This window comes from Anser cygnoides, chromosome 24 (assembly GCF_040182565.1).
Source record: "Anser cygnoides isolate HZ-2024a breed goose chromosome 24, Taihu_goose_T2T_genome, whole genome shotgun sequence".
Lineage (NCBI taxonomy): Eukaryota > Metazoa > Chordata > Aves > Anseriformes > Anatidae > Anser > Anser cygnoides.
Window position 1 is genome coordinate 5,399,426 of NC_089896.1, and position 16,612 is coordinate 5,416,037.

At 43.3% G+C, this 16,612-nt stretch overlaps 1 protein-coding gene across 1 annotated transcript; it reads right to left on the minus strand.

Moving 5' to 3' along the window:
- Positions 1 to 15,936, minus strand: LOC106037928 (protein argonaute-4). The gene is made up of 18 exons (XM_066982640.1): positions 15,782 to 15,936; positions 12,641 to 12,806; positions 11,772 to 11,892; positions 10,522 to 10,703; positions 9,992 to 10,128; positions 9,766 to 9,900; positions 9,503 to 9,590; positions 8,930 to 9,077; positions 8,731 to 8,850; positions 8,391 to 8,519; positions 8,095 to 8,228; positions 7,110 to 7,294; positions 6,616 to 6,775; positions 5,694 to 6,009; positions 5,312 to 5,446; positions 4,416 to 4,517; positions 3,990 to 4,189; positions 1 to 3,883 (listed from the first exon to the last, which is right to left on the minus strand). The coding sequence occupies exons 1-18, from the start codon at positions 15,798 to 15,800 to the stop codon at positions 3,775 to 3,777; spliced, it is 2,586 nt and encodes an 861-aa protein (XP_066838741.1). The 5' UTR covers positions 15,801 to 15,936; the 3' UTR covers positions 1 to 3,774.
- Positions 15,937 to 16,612: the final 676 nt, after the last annotated feature.

A 16,612-nucleotide genomic window follows, 5' to 3' on the forward strand; every position in this document is an offset into this window, starting at 1 on the left:
TTACACAATGCGTACAACTTTTAATTCAAAGTTAAATTATTTAAGACATTTGTTTACAGGCAACAGTATTGGTTGCTCACTCTGTACATTGCATTTATTAGACATCAACAAGGAAAAACAACATTTGGCACAAGAATGCCTTTTTATTATTATTATTTTTGGACACATGAACACAAAATATCCCTGCAGGCTAAAAAAAAAAAATACATTGCAAATTGTACACAACCAGCATCTTATCGCAACATGGGGCTGCTAACCCACCCAGAACAGTTTAGAAAGAGTACCTCGTATTGCTATAGACATACATCCAGTCCAAATTTAATAAAATACAATTTTAAACATTACAAGTCTAACAATATAGAAACAAAAGTTACATTGTAAGTCAAAATGAACAAATGCAAACATTTTACATTGAAGTTTCAGCCTCTAGACATAGAAATATGAAAATGTCAATAGCAAGGTATAAGAAAATCTGTAAGTGATATTACAAGATCTTTCCTCAAATGCACAAGGAAAAAACCTTGTAGTTGAAACAGTATTGATACAATGCCCTCCAAACCCTGCCTTCTTAAAATGAAAGCAGAGTTACTCCCTTGCTATTGAGCAAGAAAAATCCTACAGCACATCCACAAAGGTAGTTTGGGGGGTAGGTTTCGTTAAACACTGTATCTGAACAAATGTGCCTTTACCCATTTGAAGAGCAAAGCTGTTGATATAGGTTAAATAACTCTGACACTTGTGTCTGGAGCAAGAGACGTACTGCATGAAGCAAATTTGCCTGTATATCACAACCTCTTATGCCCTTTGGATGCAGCTACAGGCACTACACTAAACTGTGGTACTTACAACAAGAATAAATAAGCCAGGCTGTTCAAATGTTTGAGACAGGCTAACTAGTGATTGCCAGAGCTTGTTCAGAATTCAGCTGTTCACAAAGCAAGCAGAACTGGTTTGAAAATGGGGTTTCTGCCCACCCGCCTCCCCCCCACCCCTTTTTATTTTATTTTTTTTAAAGTGTCAACCACCCCCTTCCCCAACTCTTTAAACTTTGCTACATTTAAAATCTTTCACACCACATAGCTAAACAGTGGCCAACAGGCTTTATTTATAAAAAAACAGAACGAAACGAAAACACCCTAAGAACTACATCTACAGAATGCACATCTTCCCATTGATTGACACATGCATAACGATTCAGTCAGTCCCAAGGGGTTAATTCAGATCGTCAAGCCCAACCTCCAGACTCAGCTTGCAGACCCTCAGAGGACACTATTGCCAAAACTTTGATCTTACAGTTACCACCGAGCAACAGTCCTGAATTGAAACGCTCTTCTCTCAAAGTGACAGCACTGCACCCTTAGCAGTGGTTTTTTTACATTATTATTTTTTAAACAATGGTGTTCTAACACAGGATTGAGTTAGGGTTCTCGCCATGCTTCCCAGGGCTAGCTGAGATCTAACAATCCACATAGTCTGAGGTTAAATATTCAGTCCAGTCACAGGCAAACAAAAGAGAGGCTCTCACTTCACTCAATCTGAACTAGGAGTGCTTGGCACTGGACAACTAACTAACTGGTGATAAAACGAAGCATTTGTTATGCACCCTTGATTAAACCAGTCACATTCTTGCCTAGTGCACAAACTCAAACAGTGATCTTTGATCCTATAACTTAAAAAAGGGTGCTCAGTTTCTTTTCAAGGTGCCAAAGTTCTCCATGTGTGTTGGGTCAGTCAGAGTTCATTCTAAAAAGGGGTTTTTGTGTTCTCCCTGAACGAGTACTGAGAAAGCAGCCATCTAGCTGAAGCAGCGGTCAGTCTCCCACCCACATGTCCTGATTTTATTACACAAGTGAGGTATTCTTTAAAAATAAAAATAAAAAAAATAAAAGGAATCTTTTTTCAATCTAAACTCGTCCACTATACGTGCCAAGAGCAGAGTTTGCTTCAGTCCCATTTAGAAAAGAAAAGAAAAAAAGTTTAAACTTAATTTAATGAGACATCCTATTTGAAAGAAGGTTATAAAACTGTTTGAAGACTAACTTCAGCGTACTCTGGTACAACTGAAAAAAACAGCATTTAGAAATGTAAACTTTAATTTATTTACAAGCTTAAAGACTGAAGGAAACAGCATTTCCTATTGCTGAAATTTTGAGGGGGCTGGTTCCTAAGCTTTGGAACAGCAGACAACTTAGCAGCAAACCCCACACGAGTATCAGAGACCACAGTGCAATCGTTGGACTTCGCAAGCTTCTGTTATCAAAGTAGTGGTGTTAGTTCTACTCGGTTTAGGAATAAGCTTTTAATCTGCGCTAACTCACGTTAACACTAAAGAGGAATCTAGTCTTCGTGTACTACGGTTGTGGATTCCGAGAGTGAAACCAAGCCCCTCTTCTTTATTACACATTGCAGCTGAAAAAAGCCAAGCAGATTAAAAAACCTTAATTTCCTATAGGCTGGGACAGAATCAGTATATTAGACTTACATTGGTTAAACATGCTGTTGAATGCAGTTGTGTGCGCAACCTAGATTCCCAGGGAAAAAGTTTAAAATGCTGGTACAAGTCCTCAGGTTGCCTGTCACACAATACATTTAGACTGTACAGATTGGCAAGCCTTTCCTACATGTAACACCCAGTTTCCAAGCTTATAAAAAAAGTTGTAGACAGGACACCAACAGTGAATATAAAACAGTTAAAAATAATTCTTAAAAAAAGCATGGAAGTGCGTCTTTTCTAATTAGTTTCAGAAACTGCCAAATTGTGTGTTCAGAAAACGACACGAGAATGTTGGTTAAACTCATGCACAACCCTCAGCTAGAAAATTACACTGTTAGGGGGGCTTAAAAAACAAATATTTATTGCCAAAGTTAACCCTTCTATGAGAAAAAAGTTTTAAAATCACTTAGATTTATCAAACCACACAGCAGCATAAAGTGGGCACTTTTGTAAAAGTTTGCAAAATACCTAAAAGCTAATTTTTTTTTTTTTTTTTGTATTTTTTTTTTAATCATTTTTAGAGGGGGAAAATGATGGTTCAGTATTTCCTATGATACCATGGCAGTATTATTTGTAACCATTATAATTAAAACCTACTGACAGGCATCACTATCTGGTTATGTTACACATTCACAGAACAAGAACCACCTATATTTGAACTCGCAGTATAGTGCAATTGCTTTGCAGCCCAAGTCTGCAGAGATTAAAAAGATAATTAGTAAAACCGACAAAAAACTGCAATACCTGTGAAAGTTATGTTTGTCAAAAGGCATTTACAGTAGTGAAGTCTAAAATCTCCATTAAAAAATCTATGGCCCCACACAATAGAACAATTACATTTAACTGGAGTAAAACATTTTGCCATAATATGCATACTCACTAAGCAGTGCATGAAGACGGGGGATCAGTCGTCATGATAAACTAATGGGATGAGAAGATAACTTAAAAACCGTAGCTAGCAAAATATTCAATAGAAACCTTTCATGCCAAGTCCTTTAAAAATTTCAGGATGATCGGCCTTTTGCGCTTTGAGGTAAAAATTCAGTCCAATGCATCAGAAAAGACAGTCTATGAATTCCTATTACACAAAATAATGAAACGAATGGCTCAATTGTGTTGGTGCATCAGACATTGCTGTGAAGTACAGATTCAGTGCGACTGTTCAGAGCTGCTGGTAGTGGGCAGTCTGAAATAAACCGGGCCCTAGCTATAGCAGTAGGCATTGACAACATTTCAGGACTGCACGAGTTGTTGGTTTTGCCACATCTTCCCAGATGCTCTCAAGCAAAATACATTGTGTGCTGAGTGTCATGGTGGATCTGCACTGCCTTTGCCAGAGCCTGAGGATCACGGCCATTGCTCTGTCCTGACACGTGGCTGCCTTCCGCGCTGTAAAAAGGCAGACACATACAGAGAGCCGTGAACAATTGGGCCAACAAGCCCAGAATTCGAGTTCGTTATCTGGCTACCAAGACAGCGAGGTACAGTTCCTTACCTGTCGTGATCCTTGTCCACAAGATGGTATCTGGCCCTAAACGCTACCAGCCTGGCGTAGTATGCAGGAGCTGGAATAGAGACTGATCGTGTACACCGGACGTACGTGTGACACAGCTGATAGGTCAGCAGCTGTAGCTCGTCTGCAGTAAAACAGTTGTCGTCCCACAAGACCTGATAGTGGGAGGGCCGGCTGGTTCCCTGTGGAGAACAGAGGAGCATTCAGCTGGACAGCATCAACACAAACAGAGGTGGTACTGAAGGCTGTACCTTCTATCAGTACGCTGAAGAGCGAGCGCCAAACAGGCACTGAACTTACGCAACTAACTCCAAGTCTGCCAAACCATAAATAGAAGCAACATTACTCATCGGGACAACAATAAGGATTTAGTCCCACAGCCTGAGCACAGCGGAGCTGAAACGTTACCTGAATTCCTGCGTGGCTACAGAGGTAAAAGTCAAATTCAGAAGGATGCGTGATCGTGCTGTCCACAGTAGTGCCTGCCGGTACGTTGCCACTCTTACCCACCTGATGTGGAAAGTTTATTATTAGCCCGTGTTTGTTTTTCTTTAGAAGTGACCCAAAAATACCTCCTTAGATAGACTCTACTTAAGGTTGCTTGAGAATTTACTGCTCGAAAATGTGAAAAAAATAAGGTAATTTACATAGGAGGAATGAAAGTGTTCTCTGCAAGTTCGTGGTTAGAAACTTCACCAGATCTAGTTGGTGCATAATCAGAGAAAAATAAAGTTTCTGCCAGCACCATTAAAATTGCAGAGTGGGATATAGCCTATATAAGTAATTCAGAATATGGAAAAAAGGCAGGCTTTCTGAAATAGATTTCACACCCTTGTTTGCAATCACACCCGAGATGTTTATTTCTAGCAAACCTGTGATCAGGAACTATCCTAAAACAGGTTCCTTCGTTGGCCTCGGGATTTGTGACATAGGCAAATATTACTGATGCCTATGAACAGAACAGGCGACTAACTGAACAACTAGCATGTGTTGAGAATCTCCGACTATAAAAAAAAAAATGAGGTTACAGATCCAGATACACAAATCCAGGGATACAGAGTATGCTCATTCCAAAAGGGGCTGGGAACAAGCTGTTCCATCCGACTGCCTGATGTAGAGCAATAAAAAAAGGGGAGGAACTGGCTATTTTGGTCTCACAGAGAGCCTGTTCCACCACAGAACTCCTACTGTTTGTATAGATTTGTTCAGTTCCAATGGGTGAGATGGATTCCACCCCAGTTACCCAAACCCAGCTACATTCCCTTTGCCACTGACTCCTTGCTTAAATACCCGACATTACTTGCCCTTTCAGTTTTGTCAGCACAGAATAGTCTGGTGTGATGCCTTTTCTGCACAACAATGTACGTTATTCCCGGTCTATAGTCTTCTTCCAAACTAATACAGGCCTTCCGGATTGCTATGAGCTCTGGCCACGCTACCTAGAAGTAGAAGATTTAATTATTAGGTGCAGAACTCAGTACATACAATATTATTCTTTCCAGGTATAAGTGCCTCTTTATAAGGAGCACAATCAGACAGGATAGCTGTACCTTGTGTCTGCCCAGAAAAAAATAAAAAAAAATAAAAAAATCAATAAAACTGCAAATTGTCCCCTTAAACAAATGCCATCCACGTTTACATTTTCAAGCGCCTTTTCACAAGCAACAAGAAATCATTAGACGGTACCTGTTTCATCTGCCCTTCTGATACTCCCCCTCTGTAGTAAATGATCCGTGTAGGCTTGAACCGAGTGGATTTGTAAAACTGTATCAACAGTTCTCGCACCATGTTAGTCAGGTCCTGTATCACCTCCTGACTGTACAGCAATTCCTGGGAGGTCTCCTGACGGGAGGTCTGCACACGCACTGTAGCACAGTAACGGCTGGGGTGGCCGTCCATGCTGCCTACCACAGCAGCAATAGAAGGCTTCTTTCCATCCCCGGCAGGAGGGTGGGTGACATCTGCTCCCAAGAAGATCACTGGCTGCTGAAACACCGAGGGCCTGTTTAATAAGATTAAGGTATATTAAATAATGATGCTCAGAAGTGGAATGAGTAAAGGAAGGGAGGAGAAGAAAAAAAAAAAGACAGCTAAGGAAAGTATATTCAAACCATTCAAGAGTCCTAAACCCATGCCTGAATCTTTAAAAAGATCTCTACCTCAAGCTCTTACAGTCCAGACAGAACAGAAAGCAGAGAACCAAAGGCAGACAAACTTACAAGCATTTATCACAAGTCACTCTGCCTCACTCCTTTTCTTTCAGTGTGGAAGGAAATACAGTGTGCTTAAGGAGGCGGCACAAGAAAAAGGTAGACAGACTGACCCAAAAGCAGGTAAAGGACCAAAAGAGACAAACATATAAAACCACCTTTATGAGCTTGTTTTCTCACACACACTGCTGGACTCCTCTAACACTGAAGAGACTCCTCAGCACAGAGCTTACAAGGCAGATTCTAAACACAGAAGCACCCTCCTCTGTCCACTTTAGTCTGTGGGTATTTCTAACACACTTAATATTTTGAAAGGTACAATTTTAACTAGCAACATAAAATAACACCATTTTGCTTGACAATCCAGACTTCAAGGAGAGCTTTAGATTTAATCTTACCTTTGATGAGGCACAAGCACATTGTTGATTCCTCCAAGCTTTGCGTTTATCTTCAGACAGAGGTTGGACAGTGTTTGCGGGGACGTTTTCACCACGTTCTTCACCTGAACACACTGAGTGGCCATGCCCAGAAGCGTGTCACCAACCCGCTTTACTTCAGCTGTGACAGAAAAATAAGACAGTGGTTCCAATTACCTGAACAGTCAGTAATTCCATCTGCTTTCTCTTATTTTTCTCAAATGCTATGCTAATTCAAATCCTTACAGGTTCACTGACAAAGGCTCAGCCTGCTCTTTAGGACGCAAAAATTCTCCAATGAGACCTGACAAACCAAACTAAAAAAAAAAAAGCAACAAAAAAGCAACAAAAATAACCCAAACCACCTCTTAAACTGAAGACATCGCCTGCTCTGTTTCCTTCCTACCAATGAAGAGCACAGTAAGATGCCCAGTCGCTGTACAACTACTTAACGTTTTACAGCCTCTTCTCCATACCATACACGGGTGTCTTTCCAGGTAGAATCACCACGATCAGCTGCAGACCAACGTAAGTCAGTTTTAAGTGTTTAAACATGGGCTCCACGCTGTCTGCACCCTGGGCGTATTTGCAGAAACAGGGCTGGCCTTGGATCGGCATCCCTGCATCCTTGGAGATCTTGCGCAGCTGGTCAGTGAAACTCCTGTAAATGAAATATAAATGGAAACAACCTCACCTTCTTACTGTGTTTCACTTTCCTGTTAATTCTATCGACAAGATCTAAGCTGTTTCAGCTATTTCACAACACTACCAACTTGATGCTACACTGTTTTATTAAGCTATTCTATCACGGTAAGAAATCACACGATTTTAATCTTGTATGAGGAAAAGTTTCATAAGCCTCTGTTCCTGTAATTGCAGAAGCCTTGGGAAAACAAACATACATGTAAGTTGAATATTCTGAGGCAGATTCCCAAACTAACACTGATGCGCTGGTAAATTTCTATCATCCAGTGAAAATATCTGAATTTTACTGCAACCATGATTTTTTACTGCATGTTTCAGTGGTTCAAACAGCACCTGATATACAGGACTCTGCAAAGTAAACTGAAGGAGGGGGGTGGAGGGAGAGAGGGAGTGGTGTACATTGTCTGGGAGGCAGTAAAGGTTAAAAAAAACCCCAACAAATAGTTTAGATTTTGGAATAAAATACCATCATTTCTTTTTAAAAAACAGCAGAACACAAGCTGACTGCAGCCTCCACAGCAGGAAACACAGCCTCAGTGGTAAGGGAACTGATACTTTTCCTAGCCAGCCAGCCAATTAGGTTATAAACTTTGCTGTAGTCTCCTCCCAGGGCGCAAATATTTAAGACACGGAACTGCAGTTTCCTCTTTTTACTATTAGATGCATTAGTCAGCTTATACTGCATACCACCATTCAGAGATAAGAAGAAAATAATCTCTGAAATGGGTACTATTAATAAATATTAAAAATACTTACTTTAGTAAGTCTTCCCTGCATTGTTTTTGAGGAGCAAAACAGGCGACAGCCCAAACTTTAATCTCAATGCCAGCATAGAACTGTTTCCCTCTCATGTCCCACACGCCTTGGTTTGGTGTGGCCACAGTCTTGTTCTAGGTCAAAAACAATGGCAAATTAAAAATAAAATGCTGCCTGGTTTTGACTACAGCCAACCAGTGCTCAAGCAAAAGCACGCCTTATGAGAAGATATACGGAATACCATGGATATAAATAACCCCAGAACAAGATACTACTACAAGACACAGGAAACTCACCCTGCCTCCATATTGCAGCATTGGTGCTGGCAGAACTCTGCCTGTCAATTCTGTCATTTCATTATGGACAACAATACCAAACTCCTTCAGGTATGGATCAGGTCCACCAACCATGCTGTTACTTTTCACCTGGTGACAAGAAAAGAATTCATGTAACTACACCTACTGCTTCGAGGGACTCTGTGCTCTTTGCATTTAATAGGTTTAAAAGTATTTGTTTTAAAGTCCGATTTTTGAACTTCCACAATTTTGGGTTATTCTGGTTATCATGACATATGCTCTTCTGAAAGAGCCGTATTAAGTGACGAATGCAGATTGTTTAGCTGAAAAAAATGCTTACTAGTCTGCTGATTTCTTCCTGTCGGTCTGGTGCAGATCTCGCAGTTGCTTTTATCATAGTTGATGTCTGATTGTCCGTTAGCTTCTTGATACATCTCTGGCCTGCCACTATGTTGCACACCTACACAGAACAGTGAGAAGTGGCATGACACCATTTAACAAAGGCTATACCACAACACAAGAGAAAGTTAGATTCTTACCTCAAGCGGCAAATATGTGTGTTTCTGTTCCTGTCCTACTTGGAGACAGGGAAGATGAGGATATTTTAGCTGCAGACTGTACTTCTGCTTAAAATATTGAGCTACTGTACACTCCATAGCCTGCCCATTTTCCAGCTGCAGAGGAAACCTATAAAGGACATTTGTTCTGGTTAGGCTTTTTTATTTTTATTTTTTTTATATAAAAAAAGGAAAAAGCTGTGTGGAAAATCTATTCCAGAGTAGAAATGCTTAAAACATTTATTTTCCTTAGCTACTGGATCTCTTGTTTGTAAGAAGATTTTATAGACAAAATACCAAATTTATCAAAGCTGTTTTAACAATTACCACCTTTGACAACCACATTAAGAAGTCAGGATACAACTTCAAGTTTTGTTGTGTTGACGTAAATAAAGCAATTGTCTAAACCCACATGATTCCTCTGGTCCACTAAGAGTGAACACTCTTTCAAAGCCACATAGCTTCTTCACCTCGGGAATCGACTTTTCTAACAAAAATACTATACCTAGAAAGTCCAAGATCTTAAAAACTGCCAACAAGTGCTTGTATACATACGTCTGATGACTGGCTGGTCGCCGAGTAACATTGCACACTCGGTATTTTCTCTTCATCTGGCCGCAGTGAGTAACCTCTACTTTTAGACCTGAAAACGAAAATAAGTCACCTAAATAAAAGCAGACATAGGAGTCGCCTCTGAGAAAGAAAACAGCAAAAAGGAACAGACCAACTTCCCAATTGCCTTGCGAATTTTCATTACAACATAGTATTGACAAGTTTACAGATTTTTGATGCAGTGATGCTTTAGAACAAGCCTTTACCTCTGATTTCTTTGGTAAACTTGACACGTTGGGAGTCTGTAAGAGGCTTGGTTTGTTCATTGATGTTCTGAATGTCCAACACCTCACACATGAACTCAATGATAGGCTGGGCACGGTAGAAAGCAGTGGCTGACACTACAAATTAAAATAAATAAATAAATAAAAAATGTTAATTTAGAAGCAGCAAAGACTCTGTTACATTAGTGAGACAGAATTTCCTACATACCATCAATGTTGAGCATCATGTTCCACATGGCAGGCCTGACGGACTGGTGGAAACCAAACCAGACCTCCCTGCCACCACCCAGAGGGTGGTAATAGCCTTCAGGGGGGGAGAAAAAGGAGCGACCCACAGGAGTATACCTGAAAAAAACATAAGAAAATTGATAAATCTGATCATTGCTTTCTGGTGGACCTTTTTAAAGTCATATGTTTAAAACACACTTCTATAGTACACTGTAACTGTTAGAACTAACTCATGGCAAGCATACAAAACCTTTACCGGCAGAGCAGTTGGAAAGGCTATAGCAAATTCCAGTTGGAAACATGACCAGCAGGTACAAGTCCCGAGTTCAGATCAAATTTCCTTATTCTAGTGCAAATTTGTAATGCAGGCATTGAATTACACAACAGCATCCCTCAACCCTTCTGCAGCAGGAAGGTGTAATAGCAGTAGAACAGCAGCAAGTAGTAAATAATACAAACGTAAGACAGATGCAAGATTGAGCCAGTTAGGAAGACACTGGAAGTACTCACCTCATAGAGGGAAGGTGCCGTGTGATTACATCAAGTGCCTGTACAGAATCTTCAGGAACTTCATTCAAGTGCCCTGCCAGAGCTTCCAGCAGCAACTGAAGGCTGACGACTGATACCCACTGAATGGACACTTTAAAAGTCTGGTCCTTCCCCTCCCCTGGAAGCGTCACCTCCATATCCACCTTACACATAAAATTAAGCAAAAGGTTTTGTTAAGGACTGCAGACTACCACGACACTATGCAAGATTACTTTTTTCTCTTAAGTATCCTTTGATTCTTTATTTTTGCTGATTGGTTTGTGTAATTTGCTTAGACTATTACAATCAGTTTCCTTAAAATTTGGAAAGCTTGTAATTCATTCATCTGAAGAAACCACAATAACTGCACTGAGATATCTCGAAGTCTAGACTGTAAGTGATAATTAGTATGGTGAGTATGGTGACACCGAAACTCTGAAAACTTTTTTTTTTTTTTTTAAAGTGGCAACCAGTTAATAGCAAGATGTCTTGTGTCCCTAACGGGAAAGCAAGAAAAAAAACTTTTGGTCAAAAAGAAGAATCACTGGGATACACAAATCTCAGAGTTCTAGCATAGTACTTGAAATTATTCTCACACACCCAGCCAAAGGGTAAATGGGAACTCATCCTATGTATTCCTCATGGCACTGTATCAGCAATAACCAGATCCCTGGGGAGAAGAGTAGATGGGGGTTATTTAAGTTTAGCATCAGGACTGGTTAATACAGATCTCAATCTGTCAGAGCCAGGGTGTTGTGAGCGTGGCCCGGCACACTAAAGGCCAGTGCAGCTGATTTAGTTTTCACAGTTCTTGTAGCACGGTTCTTAGGGAACAGGAGGACATAGTTCAACAGTGCGGCCAAACCAAAACAGCTATTTGTCACCTAACAACTACTTTATCGTTTAACAAGGGAACTAGGGTTAGAACAGAGAAAATGGAAATTTGCATCAGGGCAAAAAAAAAACCAACTACTTGTAGCTGAAAGAGCACAATAGATTGTTCAGAGCATCACTGACAAGTTCACCAAGTGAAGAGATGGCAATTAGAAACCCAAAGATGTTAAACCTCAGTAAGGCACCTAAAAGCACCTAAATTACAGACACTGCCTGTGATTTCCATGACTATACTAATACATGTGATAATATCTCGGGGTTTTGTTAATAAAACACTTTTCAAATGACACTGTAACAGTTTTCCACAGAAACTTAGATCTGCTTGTAGCAGCACTTACTCTGTCGCGGCCAATCGGTAAGGGGTGTGCAGTGTACATGTTCCGCTTCCCATCGTAGCCAGGCTGCCGATCACCAAATATTTGCATCTTGAAGTGTCTCACCATGGTATCCACCACCTCTCTACAGAGGAAGGCATCAGGTTAGGTTGGAGAACAGGAAAACCCAGCAATGGTCTTAGGCACTTTAAAATTCCTTTTTAAACTTTTTTTTAAAAGAACAGGGTAGGAGAAACAACACCACAGCAGAACATACACAAGTCATCAGCAGAAACCACGAGCAAAAGTCACTTCCAGATTATGACACTTAAATTTCAACATAAAAGGGTCTACATGCAAGGCAGGTGTCCAAACTCTCACTACTGTCAGCAGAAATACACTCAATATGGCCAGCAGAATCCGAATAACTCTTTGAATACAGGAGCAAATAAAAGCATCTACCTTGTGAGCTGGGGTGCTCTGTAGCTGGATTCTACTGATAGAACATCCACATCTGAACATCTAAAACACTGCAAACAGAATCCCTTCCCCTCTGCTACTAACAGCCATCTTTGTATAACAGACTGGAACAATTATCAAGCATGTTCACTTGCAGACTAGAAAATAAAAAGAGCTGTAGTTCAAGGCTGAGTGCTTTTCCTAAAGCCTTCTATATTACTGCCCACTTGCAAAATACCTTAATAAAAATAAAGAGAATATTGTATTACAGCTCGCTGAACAACAGGACAACTGCTAACCACGATACAAACACAAGCTGTTCTGTAGCTGATGAATGTTGAGGATGTACAGTCCTCCTAAATCGAAGCATAAACACTTTTAAAATATATATATATATATATATTAAAGTATTACTACTGTTAAACAACTCATACCTGTTCACTCTTCGGGGCCGTTTTTCTGGTTTGATATCTACATCATAGTGATAAACGTCAATCTTAGGGATCTGAACCTGGAAGTGGTTGGCTAGGAGGCGGATGGGTTTCCCAACAGTTCCCAGGCCTGGGCGGCGGGGTGGCTGGAAAAGGCTTGCTGGAGGCCCTACGGAAGTCAAAGAAATATGTGAGAAAAATAACTGAGCACTCAGTGCAGCGTCCTTTCAGGTGTATTTAGCTGGAAAGCGTTCCTGGCAGGGCAGAAAGAAATCTTCAGTAGCTTCCTGGGATTGCAGATGGAGGTGTTCCCAGCGGCTCACAGCCTTCCAGCAGCTCTGAACTTCCAGGTGAAAAATGTGCTCCCTAAAGCATATATAGGTTAATGCCACAACTCCTTCTCTGAATTTTAGAGACATTTTTCATAACTATGGCTTACAAACTCGACGGAGTCCTGAGACAGACTGCAAACATTTACACACTATGCATCTTTACATAATGTGAACATAAATGCATTCCTACCTCCATTTCTAGAACAAACCAACAGCCACATGAGCCACACCTTTCCATTACTGGCTTGAAGTTCAGTTGTTAATGATTGCCACCCTTGGCATACTCAGGAAATAACACAACTTCTACCTGAAAATTAATGTAATCTAGAAACGGGGAATTGGACTTCTTATTCTGAACTAAACTTAAAACATATTTCCATATTGGATCCAGGTTAAAACAGTTTTGTCGTTTCCTTTTCATCATGAACACATCACTTTTGCTAACAGTGGGATTACTTTTCCCCTGGAGCATGACTCCAGCCAATTTCAAGTTCCAGCACAAAGAAAGGAATGACAAATGGTTTAGGCTTTCTGCTAAAAAGAAGAATAAGGGAACAAGCATAAAGACAGGTATAGACTCCTAACAGATGTGGAGAAGGTAATTTATTTGGACAGAAGTAATAGCTTCAGAAAAAGTTCCAAGGAGGAAATTAGGAGAGGTGTAAATAAGTACTTGCATGCAAACACGTCACTAGTTAAGTCTTTAGTTCAATTCCTCAAAGTGTTAAGATCTGAGATACCACGTTAACAAGATCAAACACTATTTTTTGTTGTTTTTAAATCTGTCACAGCCTCAGTTGATGCTGCATATAAAGCAAATGGAATTAGTGTATTTTCATGGATTTTGTCTGTATCTGCCAGTGCCTAGTGCATTCAATGTTTCTTTCCTCTGTTCTAGAGCAGCAAACGAGAGGGGAAAAAAAGTTTTACAATACAGGAATGTAATAATAAAGCAATAATATAATTTAGGGCAAATTCAGTATCGTAAGAGTCAACCTACCAGTATCTACTGAAATCAAAGGCTCAAAAGTTTATACAAAAAAAAAAAGTATAAGCTGGAGGATGAAGCTTGTATTTGGGTATACTTCAGCACGCAGCAATAATCTTAACACAATCCTAAACTAAACCCAAGACCGAATCAAAGGAGCCTTCCAAGCCATCTAACGGCTACTACATTAGAACTCCCGATTTGAGGATACTAACCCTCGAATATTTAAGCAGAAGTAATACTTAGAGCATGTAAGCAGCCGTAGCCCACTTGACACGTCAAGCTGCAGCAGCACCGTGGCTGTTTGGGCCACAGACATCCCACACGACACATCACTGGCTCTGCACCCGCATGAGTAATCGCGATCAGTCCAGGAGCTCCCAACGCCGCAGTTAAACGGGTTGTAGGGTACAGTTAGTACTTAAAAAAAGCTACAGCTATCTTGACAAGCGTGAATCATCAAGGGCAATCAAAGTTTGCTGTGCTTATTTGGATACGAGAGAGATGATCCATTAATCCTGTGCTAATTAGCCTAAAGTAAGTGCAAGCACTGACCTCCCACAAGAGATTAAATGACAACTATATTTACCCATTTTCCTGCCTCGCTATTGACAACTTTTGTAGGCAGGCATGGCAATGCTGACCTAGGTCAGCTTTGATGTAAGGAGACAGAACTTACATCTTCGCCTTCCTAAAGTTATTTCTCAAAGGATTCTAGAGAATAAGTTAAAAGCTGCTTCCCCCTTTGGAGCCAGGCTTCCTTGCAAGTCGCAGCAATTTTATCGGGACTTTTGCCTGGTCAGCCTGACTAGGATTATACTCACTGTTTCTCTTAATTTCTTCTATCGTTTAGGTTCTCTGAACCGTCAGCTGAGTTACTTCAGACAGGAAGTACTTTTACAAAGCCAAAAGAGGATCTGCTGCTGAAGTTGGGAGTTAAGAGAGGACAGGCTACATCGTGTATCTACATAGCAGAATCAAAACAAGCCCTCCACTAACTGTTTTAGAATCTGGATTCTTCTGGAATCGCACCTTTCTGTCAATAAGCATTTCCTATTCTGCTAAAATTAACAGCACTTCAGTTATACCAACAGCTTGATCAAGATCTTTATCAACAACACGCACGGACCACTTGGGTTGAGAAACACGTCTTGCAGTCATTTCACGGAAGAATAATTAAGGAATAAGATACCAGTAAGAAAACACCACGTATGAAATAATCCCAATATTTAGCCAAACTTTGTTAAAAAAAAAATAACAGCCAACATGCACGCTTTCAGAAGGCATCAACTTAAGACTCTTCGGTGGCCAAGTGTCAAAAATCAGACCGTACAGCTTACGGGATTTGGGTGTAGTGAGTGTGTCCCCGTGCCCCCTAAGCCCTGCGCTGCCCCCCAAGCCTGGTGACACCCCCCAAACCCTGTGACACCCCCCAAGCCCTGCGACCCCCCTCCACGCAGCCCCTACCCCACTGACAGCCGGGGCCCTGTCCGCCCCGGGGCCCCGTCCTGTCACCCTCGGAGCTCTCGCCACCGGGCAGCCCCCGTCAAAAAACTTCCCCGGGAGCCGGCGGCCGGTGCTGCTGGGGGCTCCGAAGCCGGCCGGGGCGGCTGAGCCCCTCCTGACGGGCCGCCCCCGGCCCCCTCACGGCCGCCCCCGGAGGCCTCGCCGCGGGCTCACCGGGCCCCGGCGGGAGGCGCTGCCCGCCCCAGGCCTCAGCTGCTGCCGCCCGGCCGGGCCCGAGGCCTTCCTCCTCCTCCTCCTCCTCCTCCTCCTCCTCCTCCTCCCCCCGGTCCCTGCCCGCCCCCCCCCCGCGGCTCTCACCGGGTCCCAGCGCTTCCATGGCGGCGGCGGCGGCCTCGCTGCGGTCCCCCCCGGCCCCGCCGCTGCCGCCGCCGCCGCCGCCTCCGGCCCCGGGCCCGGGCCCCGCCGCCGCGGCGTAACGCTTGATCTCGGGAATATTGGCTCCGGGGGGGGGGCCCGGCGGGGAACCGGGGCGGGGGGGAGCAGCGGCGGGGCCGGACGGAGGGGGGGGGGAGGAGGAGGAGGAGGAGGAGGAGGAGGAGGAGGAGGAGGAGGAGGAAGGGGCGCGGCGGGGAGCGCTCCGCTTCCCCGAGCGGCGGCGCAGCGGGGGGATCGCGGGCGCCGAGCCCGAGCCCGAGCGCGCCCCCGCTGCCGCCAGCACCGGCTGAGGAGGAGGAGGAGGAGGGAGGGGGGGGGAGGAAGGAGAGGCCCCTCCACGCTGCCCGGCGCCGCCGGCTCGCGCACGCGCACCGCCCCCTGCCGGCGGGGGCGCGCACGCCGCCTCGCACCCTTTCGCCGCCGGCCCGGCAACAGGTGGAGGCGGCCGGGCTGCGCGCGGCCCCGTGCGCGGCCCCGACGGCTGGTGAGGGGAGGTGGGGGCACCTCCGAGCCGCACCCCCCAGCCGCGGGACGGTCGGTGTCAAAGGCGAGCTGCGATGACCCCCAAAACAGCCGCTGACAGCCCCCGTGAGCCGCTGGAAACATAAGGCGGTGCCAAAGCAACCCATGACGCCCCCAAAAACAGCCGCCGTCAGCCCCTGTGTTCCACCGGAAATATGGCAGAGCCAAACCAACCCGTGACACCCCAAAAACAACCACTATCAGCCCCCAAAACCAGACGCTGTCAGCCCC